The sequence below is a fragment of the Scomber scombrus genome, chromosome 3, assembly GCF_963691925.1.
Source record: "Scomber scombrus chromosome 3, fScoSco1.1, whole genome shotgun sequence".
In the NCBI taxonomy this organism is placed as follows: Eukaryota; Metazoa; Chordata; class Actinopteri; order Scombriformes; family Scombridae; genus Scomber; species Scomber scombrus.
In genome coordinates, this window is record NC_084972.1 from 25,956,925 (window position 1) to 25,975,461 (window position 18,537).

Sequence of the window (18,537 nt, forward strand, 5' to 3'; positions counted from 1 at the left end):
TTGCTCATGTGGTGGTGGTGTGTTGTACTGGTTGCACTGCGCAGAATTTTGGGTTCATATTGTCAGAGGTTAAACAAGCGTGACTTATCCAGGCAGTTTGAATAGTCACCCCGACCTCATAAAAGATACTGTGACATTACTACGAGAAAAGCCTGATGACACGAACGGAGAATAAACACAAGTATCACCTCTGACCGCGCAGAGGAAATGAGGTAAGACCTTTTCCATAAAGGAAGTATATTAACAACTGTATTAGAGGTAAATGTTAGTGGTAAAAACATTTTGCTTTACTCCAATATTATCAGTCGGCATAAGGCCATCAGATAAAATAAGCATTTTCATCTTGGCTCTGCTGTTTAGTCAAAGGGCTACATCCAACAGCTTCCCTGCTCTGTATGGATGTCACATGACGGATGGTAGACTTGATTTATGTTGGCCTGTCAGTAAAATGAAGTGTGTAATGTGAATGTACAGCACCAGACAAAGTTAAGACACATCTTCCCACTCCCTTGTATGACAATCTGTGTCCAAGCTTTTGACTGGTACTGTATATACTGTATGTATCTATGTATGAATCCTTTATTTTAAATATACACATATGATAAGTTAAACTTAGCTGTCTCACTTAGCTGTCTCTCAGGAAGCTCGTCATTTAATGGTGATGTTACAGTGGATATAAAAAAAAAAAAATTAAAAAAGTCTACTGGGTAGCTCATGTGGATATATATGGAAATGCAATGAAAATGTGCACTCCTAAGTTCAGTTCCTAAGGGCACATGTGGTAATGTGATGTACATGGTGTCATGGACTCACTTATTAGAGCTATGTGCAATTGGAAACACATGCTTGAAACATCTGTTGCCTTATTGATGGCCACTGACTTTGTTTCTGTCAATGACGTCAGTGAAGAATATTTGCAAAGCTATTAATAAAAGCAGAATTTCTGTGATTAAACAAGACAAAAAAGAACACCACACGTAATGGGCAGTTTGTTGATTTATTGCAGTGTGTTAAAATAGATTTGTTCTATTGCTTTTCTGAAAAAAAAACCCTGACATAAGTCTTCAAATTTTAGTTTATCATTTCAACCCTGCAGTTAATGAATTATAATGGCAGGTTAACAATTGCAAATCAGTAACATTCAAATAAATTAAATAAATTAGTATTTAGAATATTTTAGACAGTTCTTGTAGCAGTTTAGAGAACAGTATCACACTTTCAATACAATCAATGCAGTACAACAAAACATTTGACATTCATTTTTACTGTGTTTTCCAAAATATTTCAGTAAGAGGAATTGTATCACAAAGCCTTTGCACCAGTTCAATCTGTAGAGAAAAAGAAGAAAGAAAAGAATCATTACAAAAATGAACTAGAATGGTTTCTTCAGAAGAAATACAAACTCTTCAGTTAAACATTACCTTTCACAGTAAGTTTAGTGGAACACTCTGCCTTGCCCAAAGCGTTGACTGCAACAACCCTATAGTCACCGCTGTCTTTTGGTCGGACTCTGAGAATATACATGGAGCACACTCCATATGAGTTGGTGAAGTAATAGTTTTTGTCTGAGTTGATGCAGATGTTGTTGAGGTACCAGGTCACACTGGGCACGGGGCATCCTCGGACAGCACATGTCATGAAGACTTGGTAACCTTTAGGTGGTGTGTGGACCTTTAGAGGGACCAAGATGGATGGCGGCCTCTCAAAGTTCATCCCCATTGAATAACCAGTAACTCCATTTGTTGGTATTGGAACTTAATAGAAAAAAAAATAATCAAAGAGGGAAATAATTGAAATGATCGTTTAGGTCACATGGCAGCAGTGATTAGAGCTACATGCTGATGTCCACATGTCAATATGTTCACAATAACAATGCTAAAATGCCTGTGTTTAGCAGTTCATGTTTACAATGGTCACAGTTTTAGTGTTTATGTGTTGCCATGCTAACATTTGCTAATTAGCTCTTATCGAATTGTACGAAATCATAAACTATTGGACACATTTTAATTTTGACCTGATGAAGTAAGAAGATAGCAGAAACTGTAGATGTCGGTTTCTAATGTGTGCCAGTCCCATGTACCTATATATATTTCACTGGATGATTATAAACCTTAATGTGCAGGTGGTGCCAGATAAAAAATCAGGGCTTTGCTACAGTCATTAGGGTTTATCTTCTGGGGAACAAAATGCATAGCTATTCATAGCAACCCATCCAGTATTTTTCATGATATTACACAGACCAAATTGCTTTATCCCCCAACTGATTGACCAAGATTTCCTCTCTTATCCGTATACAGAATATACAGAATTCTAAATAATATATAGAATTTCATCAAATTGGACAAGTACTACTAAGTGCTAAGGAAATATACAACACATGAGGTGTTCTGATGATGGCATAGTGGTGAAATTGGTACAAAATTATGGCCATTGTAAATATAACTGAATTTATAAACCCACCTCTGTTGCTGTTGATACCCCATGTAGGTGACTGAGAAGGATCTGAGAGACCCATATCATTCCTGGCATAGACCCGGAAATGGTACTCTATCCCAGGGTAAATGTTGATGACTGTGTAGGTGTGATCGAAGAGGCGGTCCACTGCCGTCTTCCACATTCTGGTATTAGAGTCGCATTGAGACACCATGTAGCACAGTCGGTCATCAAGCTCTTCGTCTGGAGAGGGAGTCCACGATACTACCACTTTGCCATGGACTGTTTGCTCCAGTGTCACTGGCCCTGGGCACTTGGGTTCATCTGGCAACAATGAAGATAAGATTTTAATCAGTTCAGTGTGAGAAAAAAAATCTGTTGCTTAACCTTTGTCCTGTCTTTGTTTTAAAATTTGGAGCAGTGCTTACATTTTCATTGCTTTCTTTGTAATGTGGCTGCTGTAAAATCTTTTCAGCCTGAGCAACCATACAAATAAATCTGACTTTTCTCCCTACAACATGTCGGTGGTGTTTATGTAATCCTGCCTTACATTTACTTAAGAGGAATTCCACTGCTATGGGGGGTTTTGTCAGGATTGCATTTGCATTTGACAGCTAGCATAAGACAAATTAATCATATCCTGTTACTGCATGTCACTCAGTAAGAGGCACATTTCTCAATGCACCTGGAAGTGTTCAGTGTTAATTGGGGTTTGACATTAGTTTGCCAATACATTGATGTGTTATTTGCATTTAATTGGCTAAATGTTTCTTAGTATTATCCAATGTTGATAAAACACAACTTCTTCAGCACAAGAACACTAAACAATGCAAAGCAATTAAATCTCATATTTAAGTTCACGTAATGGTTATTGTACAATTAATTACTAGTAGAAAAATAAATTCCTCTTTGGAAGACCTGTGGATGTTAAATTCATTCAGTTAATACTAGTGCAAAAACCGTGCTTGCAGAAGCTTCAATACAAAAATACACTACTGTTATTCCATGTCATTTTGGGGCTAATCATAGTGTAAAAGCCTGCTTTTTTTCTTACCTGTCACTCTAACTTCAATGTCAAAGCAAGCCTCGCCCACAGAGTTTTTGGCTTTAATAGTGTAGATGGCTGAATCTGAGCGCTTTGATGAAGGTATAACAAGCTGAGACATTCCCTCTGTATTGATGACCTCAATCCATGGGGATATTGGCTCATCATCCCTCAGCCAAGTGATTTGAGGTGGAGGTTCAGCCTGGGGATATCAGTGTCAGATAAATTGAATGTGAGGCATATGCATTCATGTCACACTTTAGCAAACTCATGACTCAAGAATATAACATGGCTGGAATGGGAGATTAAAATATGAAATCCAGTACTGGTTTGTTAAGATGGTTTTATGATTTATACCAAAGAGGAAGATTTTGGTTTCCATGCCAGGGTTTAGGTTTATTCTTACCTCATAAGAAACCTTGACACGTACAGAATTTCCTGCCCTGACAACAATGAAGTCCTCTGGGTCTTTAAAGCAAGGTCTCACTGGATGCAAAACACACAAAACATAAAATGTAGAGGGGAAATAAAGACTTATCTGCATGACAAAGTTAACTTCCTTTGCTGAGCATAATAATGATTTAACAACTTACTGTTGGGATTCTTTGCACATGCCATTGCAGAGGGAGGGCTTAGATCTCCTGCTCCTGATTCATTGATTGCTGAAACCCTGAACTCATACTCTGCTCCCTCAGTGACTTCTTTAACTCCATAGTTCACATCTGAAAATAAGGTGAATAACACAGTAAACAAAAACAAAAAATATAATAAGATAACTGTCCTACATAATAGTATGCTTTTATTCTGACAAACCTTCAATAGGTTCATTAACTGCATTTAGGGCAATCCACTCAGTTGTGTCCTTCTTTCGTTTCTCCAATTGGTAACCAATGATTGGTATTCCTTTGTCATCCACCGGCGGGGTCCAAGTCAAGTTGATACAGGTCTTAGAGGTACTCACCACTTTGGGGGCACCAGGTGGACCAGAAAGTACTAAAGAATGACAAGTAGTTCCGAGTTATCTAGTAAGTTCATTATCAATAATTAAGAAGTAATTAAAGTTATAGAATAAATCAACGACATTATTACTGGAGGATATCCCAAAAATTCCTCTTGGAGACACAGTAATGATAAAAGGTGGGCTTTCAACAGTGACTAAATACTGCTGGTGATAAACGATTTGAAGTGAGCACAAAACCTATCCAGAGGCATTTTCATTTATTACAACCTGAGGGAGATTAACATGGGATTTGCTGAGGAATGCTAAATGAGACTTTTTTTTAATACACTCACTCATTATGCCAGCCATAATGCTATCAGTTGTCTCCAGGGCGTCGCTGAGGCCCTCTGGGTTTTCTGCAAAGATGCGGTAGTGATATTTCTTTCCATGAGTCACATTCCTGTCTCTAAAGGAGGTCTTGTCGGCTGAGACATCCCCAAGTTTCGTCCACATACTGTGCCCTTTCTGCAGCCGTTCTATAATGTAGTTGGTTACAGGAGAGCCACCGTCATCTTTGGGAGGGCTCCATTTAATCTCAATTACACTTGAGGTGGTTTCAGTGGTCTCCACCGGACCCTCTGGTGGACCTGGACGATCTGTAAGAAAAACATAGTGTTACATTTTAAATGAAGTGACACAACTGTGACAAAGGTCTAAGTTTCGTTTATATTTGAATGCGGATGTAGATGGTATTTGTTTCTCTTAGTATTTCTCATTTTTCTCATTAGATTTCTCTGTGTTTTCGTACCAAGCACAATAAGCCTAGATGTGGCCTCCACTGCTCCAAATGGGCTTTTAAGTTGGATTTTTACTTCTCCCATGTCTGACCGCAGGCAGTCTCTGAGAAGCAGCCGACTGTGATTGGGCTCCCTCACAATCTTAATTCCTCCTCCATCTTTCATTTCGATGCCATCCTTAAACCAGCTGACCACCAAAGACTCCTGAGGCGTAAAGGGCATCTTGAAAGCAGCGTTCTGGCCCACTCTTACAATCACAGGTTTGGAGAACTTGTGAAGGTCATCTGGGTCAAAGTCAGGTACATCTGGAAACACAAGATGTAATTTGGTTTTAATACACTGGAACTGTTGTCATTTATATTTTACAATAGAAGGGAGTAAATTATACCTCCAACTGTGACTTTTGCTTCCGTACTAAGATTCCCAGATTCAAAACGATGAACTCCAGTGTCGTCATCTCTGCAGCTGTGAATAACCAGCTTGTGAGTGTTTCCATCTTTGCTTATGGTGATCCCTCCACCGGACGTTAACTAGCAAATCAAAAATGAAAATGGCATTACTTTTCAAGTTACACAGACAAAAAAATGAAAATGAAAATAGAACTATCCAAGATGGCAATTCTGTATCCAGAAGACAATGTTGTATATTACTACATACTTAAAAGTACTTAAAAGTTTATCTTATTCTTGCCCTCAGTTAATTAAAATAAAAGTGTCAGAACATTTTCAAAATGCTAAATATGCAGTGTATACTGTAGTTAGTTTAGTTATTTTATAAGCTTTACCGGCTCTCCATCTTTGAACCAAGCTCCTTCGCAGTCTGTGTTCATCGTCACTGTTAATTCAGCCGGCTTTCCACGAAGAGCATTAATATCAGAGAGTCCACAGGAAATTCCAGGCTCTGGGTAACATAAAAACAATTTTACTTTCCACTAAACAAATTCATGTGGAGCAGCTTTCAGTTCAAAACTATATATATATATATATATATATATATATATATATATATATATATATATGTGTGTGTGTGTGTGTGTGTATATATGAATATATATACGTAAGTCCATACTTCTCTTTAATCATTAAAATATAGTGGTGCAATAGTTAATCAGTATCAATTATTTGTACTTTACAAAAAAGGAAAATATTGTAATGCATATGAATTATACCACTATATAGAAACAATAGTTAGGAATCGAGAGTATAACCTTACCTTTATCTACTAGAACAACCTGTAAGAGTGCATTTTAATAACAAATACACTGCATGGCTCAAATATTAGACCGGTGTGATCTAATATTTGCAAGGAGGTTAAATTACATTAACTACAGCATAAAAACAAGCAGCAAACATAAGGCTTTGAAATGTATGTTAATAGAAACTAGATGAGCTTCCAAGATTTTCTATGAAAACATGAAAACCTTTGTACAGTGAGGGTCTATGGCTCAGCATATTAAGAATTTTGTTAAGAACACACATTCTGGTCATTAAGGACCTCCTGTTGTGTTATTTCATACCTTCACATTAATTGGTTTTCAAAGAAAATCTGTGGTAAATCTACAGGATTAAGATGTTACAGAGAATAAAATCATTTGATGAGATATTAAAAAGCAATACGCTTTTTAATATAGTTATTTGATTAGACTGTTATTAATATTTTAAAGTTTGTGCTACTATTCTACTTTTTCAGTATTACATATCAGGTATACCACCTCCTGCAGCAAGTTGAACGTCTTGGCTTGCACCGCCTTTGGCTCCCTGAGCAGAATGGGCTGACAGCAATAACAACAGCAAGTCATTTAAACTTGATTTAGGAAATTATTCCCTCATTTTTATGCTCCACTTTTATTTCTCGTACAACTTCCTGAGTCTCCAGCTTCTGCTGTTGACATTTTGTCTGAAATACCTATCAACGATCACAGACAGTGTGAAAATACTCCAGACTGTTACCGTATCGGTTTACTTTTATGGATGAATAAGATGACGTGCTAAACATCATTTATCATACCAGTCATACCACTGTTTTGGCGTGTTTTTAAGACATTTTCTAAGGATCATATATATTCATTGCAGTATTTCAGAAAGCCAAGCGGTCAGTGAAGTGGATGAAGTTCACATTTCCCCCACTGTAGATTTGCATTTTTAAAAGTTTTCTTTTTTAATTTGGTATTACAAATTACTCTAACTCTTACTCTCTGCAGTGCCAAAGTGCCAGCTGGAGCACAAAGTTGACATTTCTTTTACACTGTTCTAAGAATTTGAACAGTTGTACTTGACTTCTCTTTTCATTATAGCCCAATTGTTTTTGTAGAGATTATTATTATTCTAGTATGCTACTGCATTTGTGAAGGGCTTGGTACGGTTGAAAAGTCAAAAAATTGGAACACACGTCAGCACTGGAGAAAATTGCAATTGTACTTTCTCAAAGGATTGGACTCAGGCATTGCCAGCGTGCTCCATAGAACCCTAAATGCAGGGCCATGTTGGGATGAATGTTCATGAAAGTCAGTAGGATTATTGCTCTCACCATAATACATAATATTTTGCACCCATGTTCGAACTATAAGCATTTTGATTTCAATATGTGGATATCGCAATTGGGCTTGGTCATTGCATATCAGCTTAATAGGTCCGCCTAATTATTTATAGCATTAACTGCTAGAGGTGCTCAAAAACTCACAAAACTTTCAACATGCATTTTTCTTTAATATTTGATATGGTCTTGGGCTGATATGGTCTTGGGATGGGGTGTGGCAAAATGGCTCGAGGGTACACCCTGCTAAATTGCGAAGCAACTTAATTTTTATGGAATGCCTGTGGCATGTCATGCTAGCCCAAAACATGAAAAAGTAACTTGACTTTACATGGTCCAATCTGCTCCAGATTTCTCATGCTTGAGTCCAGGCCTGAACGCATCTGAATGTCAATATTGATTCATAATTATAGTTCCACTTACTGGCAACAGGAAGTCAGCCTTATCTGACAAACATCATCCGATTTACATGAAATTTACATGGTGTGGTCTACACAATATACAGGGAGCTGTACTGTAACACAATATGTGATTTGGTAAAATCTGACATCTTGCCAACAGTTTATCATGAGACCACAACAGTGGCTGGATTCAATAAGTCATCTAAGTCTATAAATAAAGCTTTATATATGAAACACATGTAACTACTGTTATACTTGTTCACAATTAGCATTCGTGCTTATTGCTAACATGTGCAAGTGTTGGCTAGATTTGGACATTGGACACCCTGAAAAGGTTTTAGCTAAGTAATAATTAAACAGAAATAATGTTTAGAATTAGCTCCACATATAATTTTAAATGATGTTTGTGGTTTTGTGTTGTTATACTGAGTTGCCAGTAGTTCTCTTTTTTCACAACAGCAGTGGTGATGGAGGGTGGGATACAAAGCTTGAGGCACCTCCATATTTTCATATTTATATATTCTTAAATTCTCAGCCAGGGAGAAGTTGGTTGAAACTTTTTTCTAAAAAGGCATAAAGAATATTATTCAAAGTAGAATATTAAAAAACTTATTATAGCTATGTGTCTGGAGGGGAGTGCAAAAATCAACTAGCAGAGACCTAACTTGCTTTAGATAGGTAATCTATGTTGAGATCAAGGCTGTTATTCAATTGTCCAATTAGCCTGATCATGCAACTGCACTGAAGTGATGATAGCATTTACAGCAGGTTTAGGTGATTCACAGACAAGTAGACTAAAAGGTACAGAAGTACTGGTACTGTATGGTGCTTTAAACTGTTTTTTTCCCTTCCGATTATCAGATACATTTCAATAAGTAAATAAGGTGTATATAAGCTTTAGGGAGTAAGTTGAGGAAACATGAAAATCTGAATATATAAAGGGCTAATTGATAATATTCAACTTATTTTAAGCATTTTTAATTATGAGACACCAAAACAAAAACATTTAATTAATGAGGAAACTGCAGAATGCAATACATTCATGTGCAATAGCACAGGAACCTCACTATCTAACAGCAAATCATTTAAATAAATTGGCAAAATACTAAGAAGCAAAACCTCACCTGAAAGTCACGAGTTGATGACTCAACATTAAAAAAAAGAATATTACAATGACTTCAACATTTAATGCAGAAGTTCAAAATAAAGGCTATTGAGATAAAAAAAAAACTGATGACTGAAGGGGAAAAAAAGCTGTCATATTCAACTTTGTATTCATGTAAAGGAGACCACAACCATTCTTGTTTCTTACCAGTACTTGCCACCCACACCCATTCACCTTACCTGGTCCTGTTCCTGCTCCTGCTTTATCCTTTCCCGCACCTATCATCCATTAAAGTCGGTTAGTGGACCATATCAACAACTTATTATAGCTAGTATTACGTGCAAATTGATGAACATTTTACAAATATCAGTGGGGAAAAAATGAAAAGGTAATGGACTTGATAACAGAATGCAGTTGAATCCAGAGACACTAAGTGCATTGAAACAGTAATGTACTGGTCATGTTATGGCAAAATCAATATAATATCAAGTGATATTCTATGGTATAGTTTTTTTTAATTATAAGATGCTATGACCTCAGCTGAAATACATGAGTTTGGGTTTTGTAATAAAAACCAATAAATCCTGCATTGTAGTAGTATCTGTATCTGTGTGCTTTATCCTGTAAGAATCTGCTGTGTCATTTATCTTATGATAAAAGTACAGTGTTATTTGGCATTACACTGATTTGAGATGAAGGACTCCTTATCTTTTTTTCACACTTTTTAAATTTTGAACATGGTCTCCATGCGGTTGAGAATTACAATGGCAGCAGGGTTCATTATTAGGAGCTTGTTTGTGCACAGATTTAATATTTCTATATATTACCGAAATAATTCCTGAGAGTTGGTCATTTAAAGTGATTCAACACAGTTGTTGTTTAGTCTATGCAAATGGCCATGGGGGAAAATACTCAAGTCAGGAAGTAGTTTTACTTCAGTGCGTTAAAAAGTCACCAGATAACCACATTTGATATCTTGTCTTGCCAATATGCCAACCTTGTTTTGAAATTTAACTCAGGTTTATAAGCTTTGTGGTTGGCATTCTTACCTGAGTCAGAGGCTTTTGGTGCTTTGGATTGACCGTCAGTTGAAGCAGCTCCTGTTTTGTCTCCTGAATCGGAGACATCTGCTGCAGCTGCTCGAGCTTCTTTCACAGCTTTAATTTGTTCTTTCCTTTCCTCTCTATTCTTGTCCAGTTTAACTTGTTGCTCTTGGGCAATCTTCGAAAGATCCTCCCCAGATCCTCCTGCCCTTGTTGTTTTCCTTGCAGCTTTCTTTCCCTTTGGTACACTTTTATCAGCTAAATAGAAAGAGGAAGAGATTTGTCATGGGTGGACACTTGAAAATGCCATATTATGACATAGAAAACAATGACTTGTACAAGGAATCCTGTAGCTTTTTATTTCTCTTGTTATCCAATTACCAACTATTACCTTTATCCATTACTTTATGATACACTACATTATCAGTTACAGTCTTTTTGAGGAGTGCAATATCTTACCTTCAACAATAAGCCATGCATTGCATGATTTTATTCCTGCACAGGCAGAATAAATTCCTTTGTCTATTACCATGCAGTCTTTGACCACCAGCCTGTGAATGAGCATGTCTTCTGACACTTCAATGTCAAATTTATCCCCTTGTTCCAGTGGCAGATTCTTGCCGAACCACATAATCTTGGAGAAGGGGTTTGATAGGACACACTCAAAAACAGCATCTTCTCTCTCTATTGCCTTTACTTCCTGAATTTTCACCAAGAAATCCACCATGGGAACTGAAAAATAACAAGTGAATAATTTTAGATATAATAGTTTGTTACATCTGCATGAACGATAACATTATTGAAAACAGTTAGTGTTAGCAATTTGTTGTATGTTCAAAAACTTACTTTTAAAGTCAGTGGAAAACATATTCACATCATCTACATCCACCTGGTACAGTCCAGCATCTTCTGGCATAAGATCCCTCAAGGTGAAAATATACTTTCTCCCTACTTTTTTAAGGCAGTGCTTCATCTGGTCTCCCAACTCCTTTGTGTAAGGAACCATTTCACCGTCCTGTGCGGGAAATATATAATGTAACTTCCTTCAATTCTTGAAATTGTTCTTGCAAAATACAGCTGCAAGATAACAGCAGGGAAAATGTCACTTATTTGAGTTAAAATGGAAAGCATCATTAAAGGACTTCATCAAAACATCTTCAAATTCTATAGCGTATGCTCCACTATACTGTACTATACACTAAGGGATATGTTGCAAATATCATATGTTGTGGAGATGATGAGTCTTTTTGATTTCATTGGACCTTTCATCTTGAAGGACTGCTAGTACAATTCCAGACACGTACTCTTGTTTTCACACTAACCTTGTACAGAAAGATTGAGCTGCTGGGGTCAAGAAGATCCATGTCAAGCTCAAAGGATGCAGTACCATCTGAGTTGACATGGATAGGTTTCAGGTTTGACAGGTTTTTGACGAACTGTGTCAAAAACAGAAAAAAAAGTGTCAATATGTGATACCAATCATTTGAACATTATTTCAAATTGATGCTTTCAGAATTGCCTTCTGTTTCTGGAGTGAATTTAAATGTATCCAAGCATGTACAGTTTATACAGAAAAAAGGAACTAAACCATATATGAAAATATCACAAATGACAAACCGCAGCTTGTTCTTCCTCTCTTTCTTTCTTCATTTCATTTAGTGTCTTGAGCATCCAGCGAAAGTCAGTCACTCCAAATTCTGCACAGATTCTCTCATAGTCTTTCTTGTCAGCGCTCATTAAGAGCTCCCAAAATTTAGGATCAATCTCTCCATCTTTTTTCTCCGGTTCTTCAGCTTTGGGACGTACTTTACTAGATATAAAATATATTGTGATTAGTTGAATAATTTTGTAGATCTTTATAATAAAAAAAGACTATCAACTTATGTAACACAAACCAACCTTCTCCTTTTTAGTACTTTCTTAAAATCGGTGACTTCTACTACCGGTTGCTGTCCTGTTTTGTTCATTTTGAAACCAACTAAAAACAGAAGAAGGCATTTAAATGAATAAAACAATGTAATTAAGCAACATACACGAGGGACTATTAAAGGCTGAGCATTGGAATGAGTGTAATATATTTGAGGGTATGGGATAGTAAAGTAAATTTTGATACAAGTATACCTAGTTGAAGTACATTTGGGAATACGCTGGTGTCTTCATGCTATATAAAATTAAGTTACTCTGCCTTGGTTTAGTAAAAAGAAGTATAATATGACATGCATTCATTTGTTAGAGGCATAGCAAGCAAACCACCCTTACCTTCAATAATATTTAGAACAACAGTGACCATGGCTTGTCCAAATTCATTTGTGGCAAAACACTTATAGGTATCTGCTTGGTCTGGCTTAACATTTGGCATCTGGAAGATAAAAAAAAAACACACTAATTACAAGGAATGGACCTAATGTGTGATGTAATCAGCTTTGTCAACATTTTAATGTCTACTTTAAATAAGAATAGAAATAGAAACGCATCCCTTTGTGATGTATTCCACATGACCAAACAATAGATTAGAAATACTCTAATTAGAGGCTTTTCCCACTGCTTGATACAGTCGTTGGCCTCCTGTGTGACTTTTTTTATTTTACATTATCATCCTCAAACAGCAGTGAGTTGAGGGGATATGGGAGAAGATGTGTTTTTTCATGAAACTGACTATGTTGAGTGTGCCCCTCTCAGGATGAATATAATCCCCTTTTGCCATCCACACTGAAGAAAAAGTAATCAGCAAAGCAAATACTGATAGGGTGGCAGGCTGTATGACTTTGATGTTATCAAATATGTTCTTTCGTTCTTCTCTTTCTTTTTATCTATTTCTTCCTATGTGCTATTTTTATCAGTTCCTTACATCAGCATGTTGCTGTATAGTATCACTAAGATTTAATAGCGCTAATCACTTGCCTCAAATGTATGCTCATTGGAGTTGGGATCGTATTTGGACTGATATCTTGATGCATCAGACACATCTCCGTTATTTCTGCTCCATTTTACATCCGGCTTTGGGTCTCCTGTGACAATGGCTTTAAAAAAAGCAAATTTGCCTGTAAAAAGAAAAAAAGAACAAAGATACAATCAAGGTCACCACACATTGTTATTGTTATGGAAGCACAGTAAATAAATGCAGGAATATTTATTCAATTATATACTGTGTCATTTAAGTATATTTTTTTGCATTAAAATCTACTATTTTCATTACAAATTACAAAAAAAATGTTTAATACCTTTATGCACTACTTTGAAACTTTTTCTGCTTTTAAATCAAAGTCAGAATGTGTTTAATTATATCTGACTGATGCAGGAGTCTGTGTGTTGAATGGCAGGGCTCTGCTTCCGTTGGTCTTGCACAGAATTTATGGATTCATGAATCCATTATGCAGAATCATGGAAATACTACCTTGGAATATTTTGTGATGTCAGTGTTTAAAATAATTCTTATGCATTCTGTCTTACCTTCTTGGATGGTCAAGGCAATTGGCTTGCGGGTGAAGTCTGGATGGCTCTTTCCCTCTGGCAGTGTTTCAATAAACTGAGTAATCATCACCCCGGGGACCTTAGATCTTTTCTTGATCCCCACTGTCAAGAGTTGAAAATGAAATGTCAGCTACGATATATTTGACACAAAACAATAAAAACCATATAAACATATTTAACCTTTACACTGTTGTTTTGTAAATAAATCGTCACCCAAATAAACCACACTGAAACACATTCTAATACATGAAGTATTAGAATGTTTAATGTTACACTCACTCTATCAGAGATACAGTGGGGTCCCCATCGGACCCCATTGTATGCAATATGTATGTGGTTCTGGTGTGGAGACGAGTCAGACGACACATACAATTGTGTCACACCATCAGGACATTTACATTTCAATAACATTTACCTCTTTAACCTTTTTTCTGGAAATCCATGCCTACATTCCATCCTGAGAACAGATATGTAGAAGTGCACCTACATATCTACGTACAATAGATATGTACGCTCTTACAGAATATTAATACCAGTGCATACCAGTACGTCATGCTTTTGTGAGCAGTTGGGTGGGAAAAAAAGAGCGAGACAGCTGACGATGGGCTTCTCTGCGGTATTCTAAGCCTACCTTCTTTATCAATGTAATTCTCTGCATCGGGATCTGATGAAAGCAAATGTTAAAGAGTATATACAGCACATGTCAGTATGATATTAGCACTGAATTATGGATTAGTCTTAAATAATTTTACTGAGGGACATTAAATATACTAGAACACTAAATGCATGAAATGGCTGCATTGTGAGATTTGGAAGATTCAGCTTAATTACATCAGCATAGGTTAATCAATTTCATATTTATAAGCAACTTTTGTTGTTGTTGTCAATGTCAACAATTGCAACAATATATCACATGTGAAGTGCCACTTATAAATGCACAAAAATACATAGTTATATGAAAATATGCAATTCTGCTACCCATGTTAAGGTACACAGGAAGTGTATACCTATAATGTTTATATGACTCAAACATCAGACTCACCCATTTAATTACACTTCGGGTAGGTGTCACATTTGTCCTCGCAATGGAATTTTATTTATTTGATGTTTACTTGTATAGGGACAAGTACGTACCATGAAATCACATACTACAACATTTATAGCCTAGCAATGCAATTACCCTCTGCAATTTACAGTGGTGTAATTATTTTGCAATGTACAGTATGTCTACCTACTTTATGAGCTCTTTAATAGACTATGTGTACATGCTGTTGTTTAGTCTAAATATAGTTATTAATGGACACATTTGCCTTGTACTCTTTGAATAATGTAAGTCTGGTTTTAATTTAATTTCCATTTACAGCCAATTAAAGCCAAAGTGTGAAAGCAAAAGCAGAAGTCTGCATAAGTGCATTGTAGCCTTTATAATAGCCTGTAATTAACCATTTGAACTGAATCATTAAACAGACATTACACAATTTTAATGCATAAAGTTAGATACATTTACTGTTTTCTGTAGATTTGTTCACAAATACTCTATATACTATGTCACCTTTCTAGCCTGATGTGATGGATGGTCTGACTTGTGAATGTTAATTCTTTGTCAAAGTCTATCAAGGAGATCAAGTATAGACTGAAGACATAAAGAAGACACAATGCATGTACCTGTAGACACTTTTTTCCTATTCATCATGGCAGTTGTATCATCAGACTTTGGTACTACATATAATTACATTATTGCATAATAATCATGGGTTTTATGTGGTTACTTGTCACCTCAATGTGGTATAAGATCTGTCAAAGTTTCACAGAAAAATAACAGAAACAAACTGTTGAGAAGTAGATATTGTGCAGACACACTAGCTTGATGTTGGATGGTGTTCTTCAGTGCCTGTTTCGTAAAACCAGATCATATTTTACTGCTTACCTTGGCCAGTAGCCGTCCCATCCGTCACCTTCGTTCTTTTAAACATCTTGAGTCTTTTTTATTCCTGGTCGGATTCAGCAAGACTCCTCAAACTGTAATAGATAATGGAGGGGATTTAAGTACTTGCTGCTCTACTAATCTATCCAAATAGCAGGTGTAGGAAACCAAATTTGTCTTATTATTTTCCACAATACAGTTAGGGAGTCACTGTAAATCTGAAGTATTGTTGGAAAAATATCTTTGTTTAAGGATTCTGTTTTGGTATACATGTAAGACTGGATTGACTGCCTCAATTGATGTTGAAAAGGGTTTATTTTGTATGCTAAGAAAAGGTCTGCCAAAACATTACCCTTTGCCATTATTTAACAATAGACTTAAGAAATACAGTAGCAGACACAAAACATGATCATCTGTGGCTTCAGGCCATGCAGCTGCTTGCTGTATGACGACGGTTATCACATTCCCCAAAAATAAAATCCTCTTAAAATTAGGACTGGAGTGTATCATTTCATATTAACAACATGACATGATTTTATGCCAGGCTTAAACTTACATTACTGAAGGATTTTTGTTCTCATTTTAAGCTGCAGCATGCTGGCTTAATTTTAAAATTATCACATGCTGAACAAATTAACATTTTTTTTTAATGATCTGTTGGTTCCAATCACAGCAGGGTTCCCTGCTAGTACATAGATATCTTTCATTACACCACATGATTGCTAAACTTAGAATGACAAATGTCACCTCATAAAAATAAACTGACGGAACATGTAATTGTAACAGATTCTGTCTAGCCAGGGCTTAAGTGGATTTGCAGAAATGTTAGTTTGTTTGGAAAGCAAACTACATGTGCATGTTTATGCCTGGCATAGAGTATATTAATGTCACATGACTTAGGTACATCATTTTAAGACTTGCCAAAAACGATTTGCTTCTCTCCAGTGTGTTGCACTATGATTTCAGTAGTTTTTCTAAGCAACTCTGTGTTAAGACGCAATCACACTGAAGTCACACAAAAGTTGAGTCGTGGAGTCTATACTGGTTGCTTGACAACCTCAAGATTTACCAAATGCAAAGTTACTGGATCTGGCTGCCATTTGACAATAATGGAAACAAGGTGCAATATTTTAATTAGTAAGCTTTGGAGATGAGTGGTGTATTTTCTTTAACTTTATAAACGGCCAGCCTAGTTTCCCCTGCTTCCAGTCTTCATGCTGAGCTAACTCTTGGCAAAGAAGCGTTAATTAATTGATGCTTTAGTCATGTTACCCCTAAATTGAACCTGGCCACTCTTTTGCAACCTCACGGAAAATCTAATAGAGTAAATCTATTTCCTGTGGGATGAAGAAAATTGTGTTAAGATTGTCAAGACCTTTAATGAATAAAGTAAACTTCCCAAGACCAGGTCATAGAAGGGAAAATAGAGTGAAAAAAAGTCTGTGGGGGATTTTAACTGCAGTAAATTACAGCAAACATCATATTTCCTAAGTCATTCTCTGTTGTATGTTTCAAGAATCTACATCCTAATTATAGTAAATGTTCAAATATTAGTTTTGTAGTAAAGGTTACTGTGACAACAGGAATGGGGTTTGCCTGGAGCTAGAATATATTTTCTGGTACAGATGCAAGAATTCCCTGTTATTCTCTGTACCATTTGTTGTCCTAAATCTTTTGTTGATTTTGGTGGATAGATATTGATTGTAGGCTGCATCCTCTACCTATCCTCATAGCCCCATCACCGATACACACACATTGTTTGTAATTGTTATTTGACTTAAAATGGATTAAAACAATCCAGAGGGGACATTCTGAAATAAGTATGAGCATGAACCATGGCTGAGAGTAAATATGGGTGATTCACTGGGAAAATCTGTTTGCTTAAATAAAGGTTATGATATTGTAACCCTATTTCTAGGTCACAAGCAGAGCCCTCTACTCGACTCTATGGGTAATATTCTCCTCCAGTCACACACATGCAATTTCTCCCTGAAATTTGGGCAACCACTGAAATCCCAGGGGGTCAAATGGATGGCCTGTCGCCATGAGCCCAGATACCTACATGACAGTCAGAGCTGTCACTGCCACTCTTTGCTGCAGTCTGAAGATTGCCTGCTGCAGAGCTGACCATCTAGGTTCTGATAGAACAGCCCACAGGCTGACTGAATTGAGCATGACTCCCAGATACTTTGCCTGCTACATGTAGCATGGCTTAGGGGCACTTTTCTTTCTGTTGGTGGGGATGCCTGTATTAGGTGCAGAATCTGGCCATGTGGAAAATGGCTCATTCTCTGGACCTTCCCTGGTCATGCAGGGACTGCAGTGCCACGTCCACGCACCAAATGGAGTAACCAAATGGTTGCCTGTTGTGTGGCAAAATACAGGAACTTCCTGTGTTTCAGTAACACCTTGATATGAAAAAAGAAGTCTTTCAGGTCAAAGGTGATGAGCCGGTCACCTGGTTAAATCAGTTCCAGCAATCTCCAGATGGTTAGCATGTGGAACATCTTCCGGGTGATTTATTGGTTCAGAAGGCAAAATGGGTTTGAAAACTCCTGTCTTCATGGTAACCAGGCAGACAGCTGACACTAAGCAGATATGAAGCATCCTCTTTGTGGTAAATCTATGGGTGTGAGGCATTATTCCTGTGTAAAGGATATAACAACACTCACCAACTCATCATTACCAATGGCTGGTCCAATAAATTACGGAACAAGCGAGTACAGTGAGAGACAGATCTGCTTTTGAGTGTTGCTATATCAGACTGGATGTATTTCTTTCTCATCACACCACAATCTGCTTCTTGTCTGCTTGCCAAGGGGGGCGCTGTTGAACATAGCCCTTGC

At 36.8% G+C, this 18,537-nt stretch overlaps 1 protein-coding gene across 1 annotated transcript; it reads right to left on the reverse strand.

Annotated features, from left to right (window-relative positions):
• Positions 1 to 983: 983 nt before the first annotated feature.
• igfn1.4 (immunoglobulin like and fibronectin type III domain containing 1, tandem duplicate 4) lies at positions 984 to 15,740 on the reverse strand. The gene is made up of 24 exons (XM_062445456.1): positions 15,695 to 15,740; positions 14,399 to 14,431; positions 13,747 to 13,869; positions 13,198 to 13,337; positions 12,556 to 12,655; positions 12,196 to 12,274; positions 11,914 to 12,106; positions 11,619 to 11,732; positions 11,143 to 11,311; positions 10,756 to 11,028; positions 10,303 to 10,554; positions 9,493 to 9,531; positions 6,927 to 6,986; positions 6,000 to 6,115; positions 5,604 to 5,745; positions 5,227 to 5,520; positions 4,772 to 5,074; positions 4,292 to 4,471; positions 4,072 to 4,200; positions 3,885 to 3,964; positions 3,488 to 3,680; positions 2,461 to 2,757; positions 1,422 to 1,754; positions 984 to 1,328 (listed from the first exon to the last, which is right to left on the reverse strand). The coding sequence occupies exons 1-24, from the start codon at positions 15,738 to 15,740 to the stop codon at positions 1,324 to 1,326; spliced, it is 3,693 nt and encodes a 1,230-aa protein (XP_062301440.1). The 3' UTR covers positions 984 to 1,323.
• Positions 15,741 to 18,537: the final 2,797 nt, after the last annotated feature.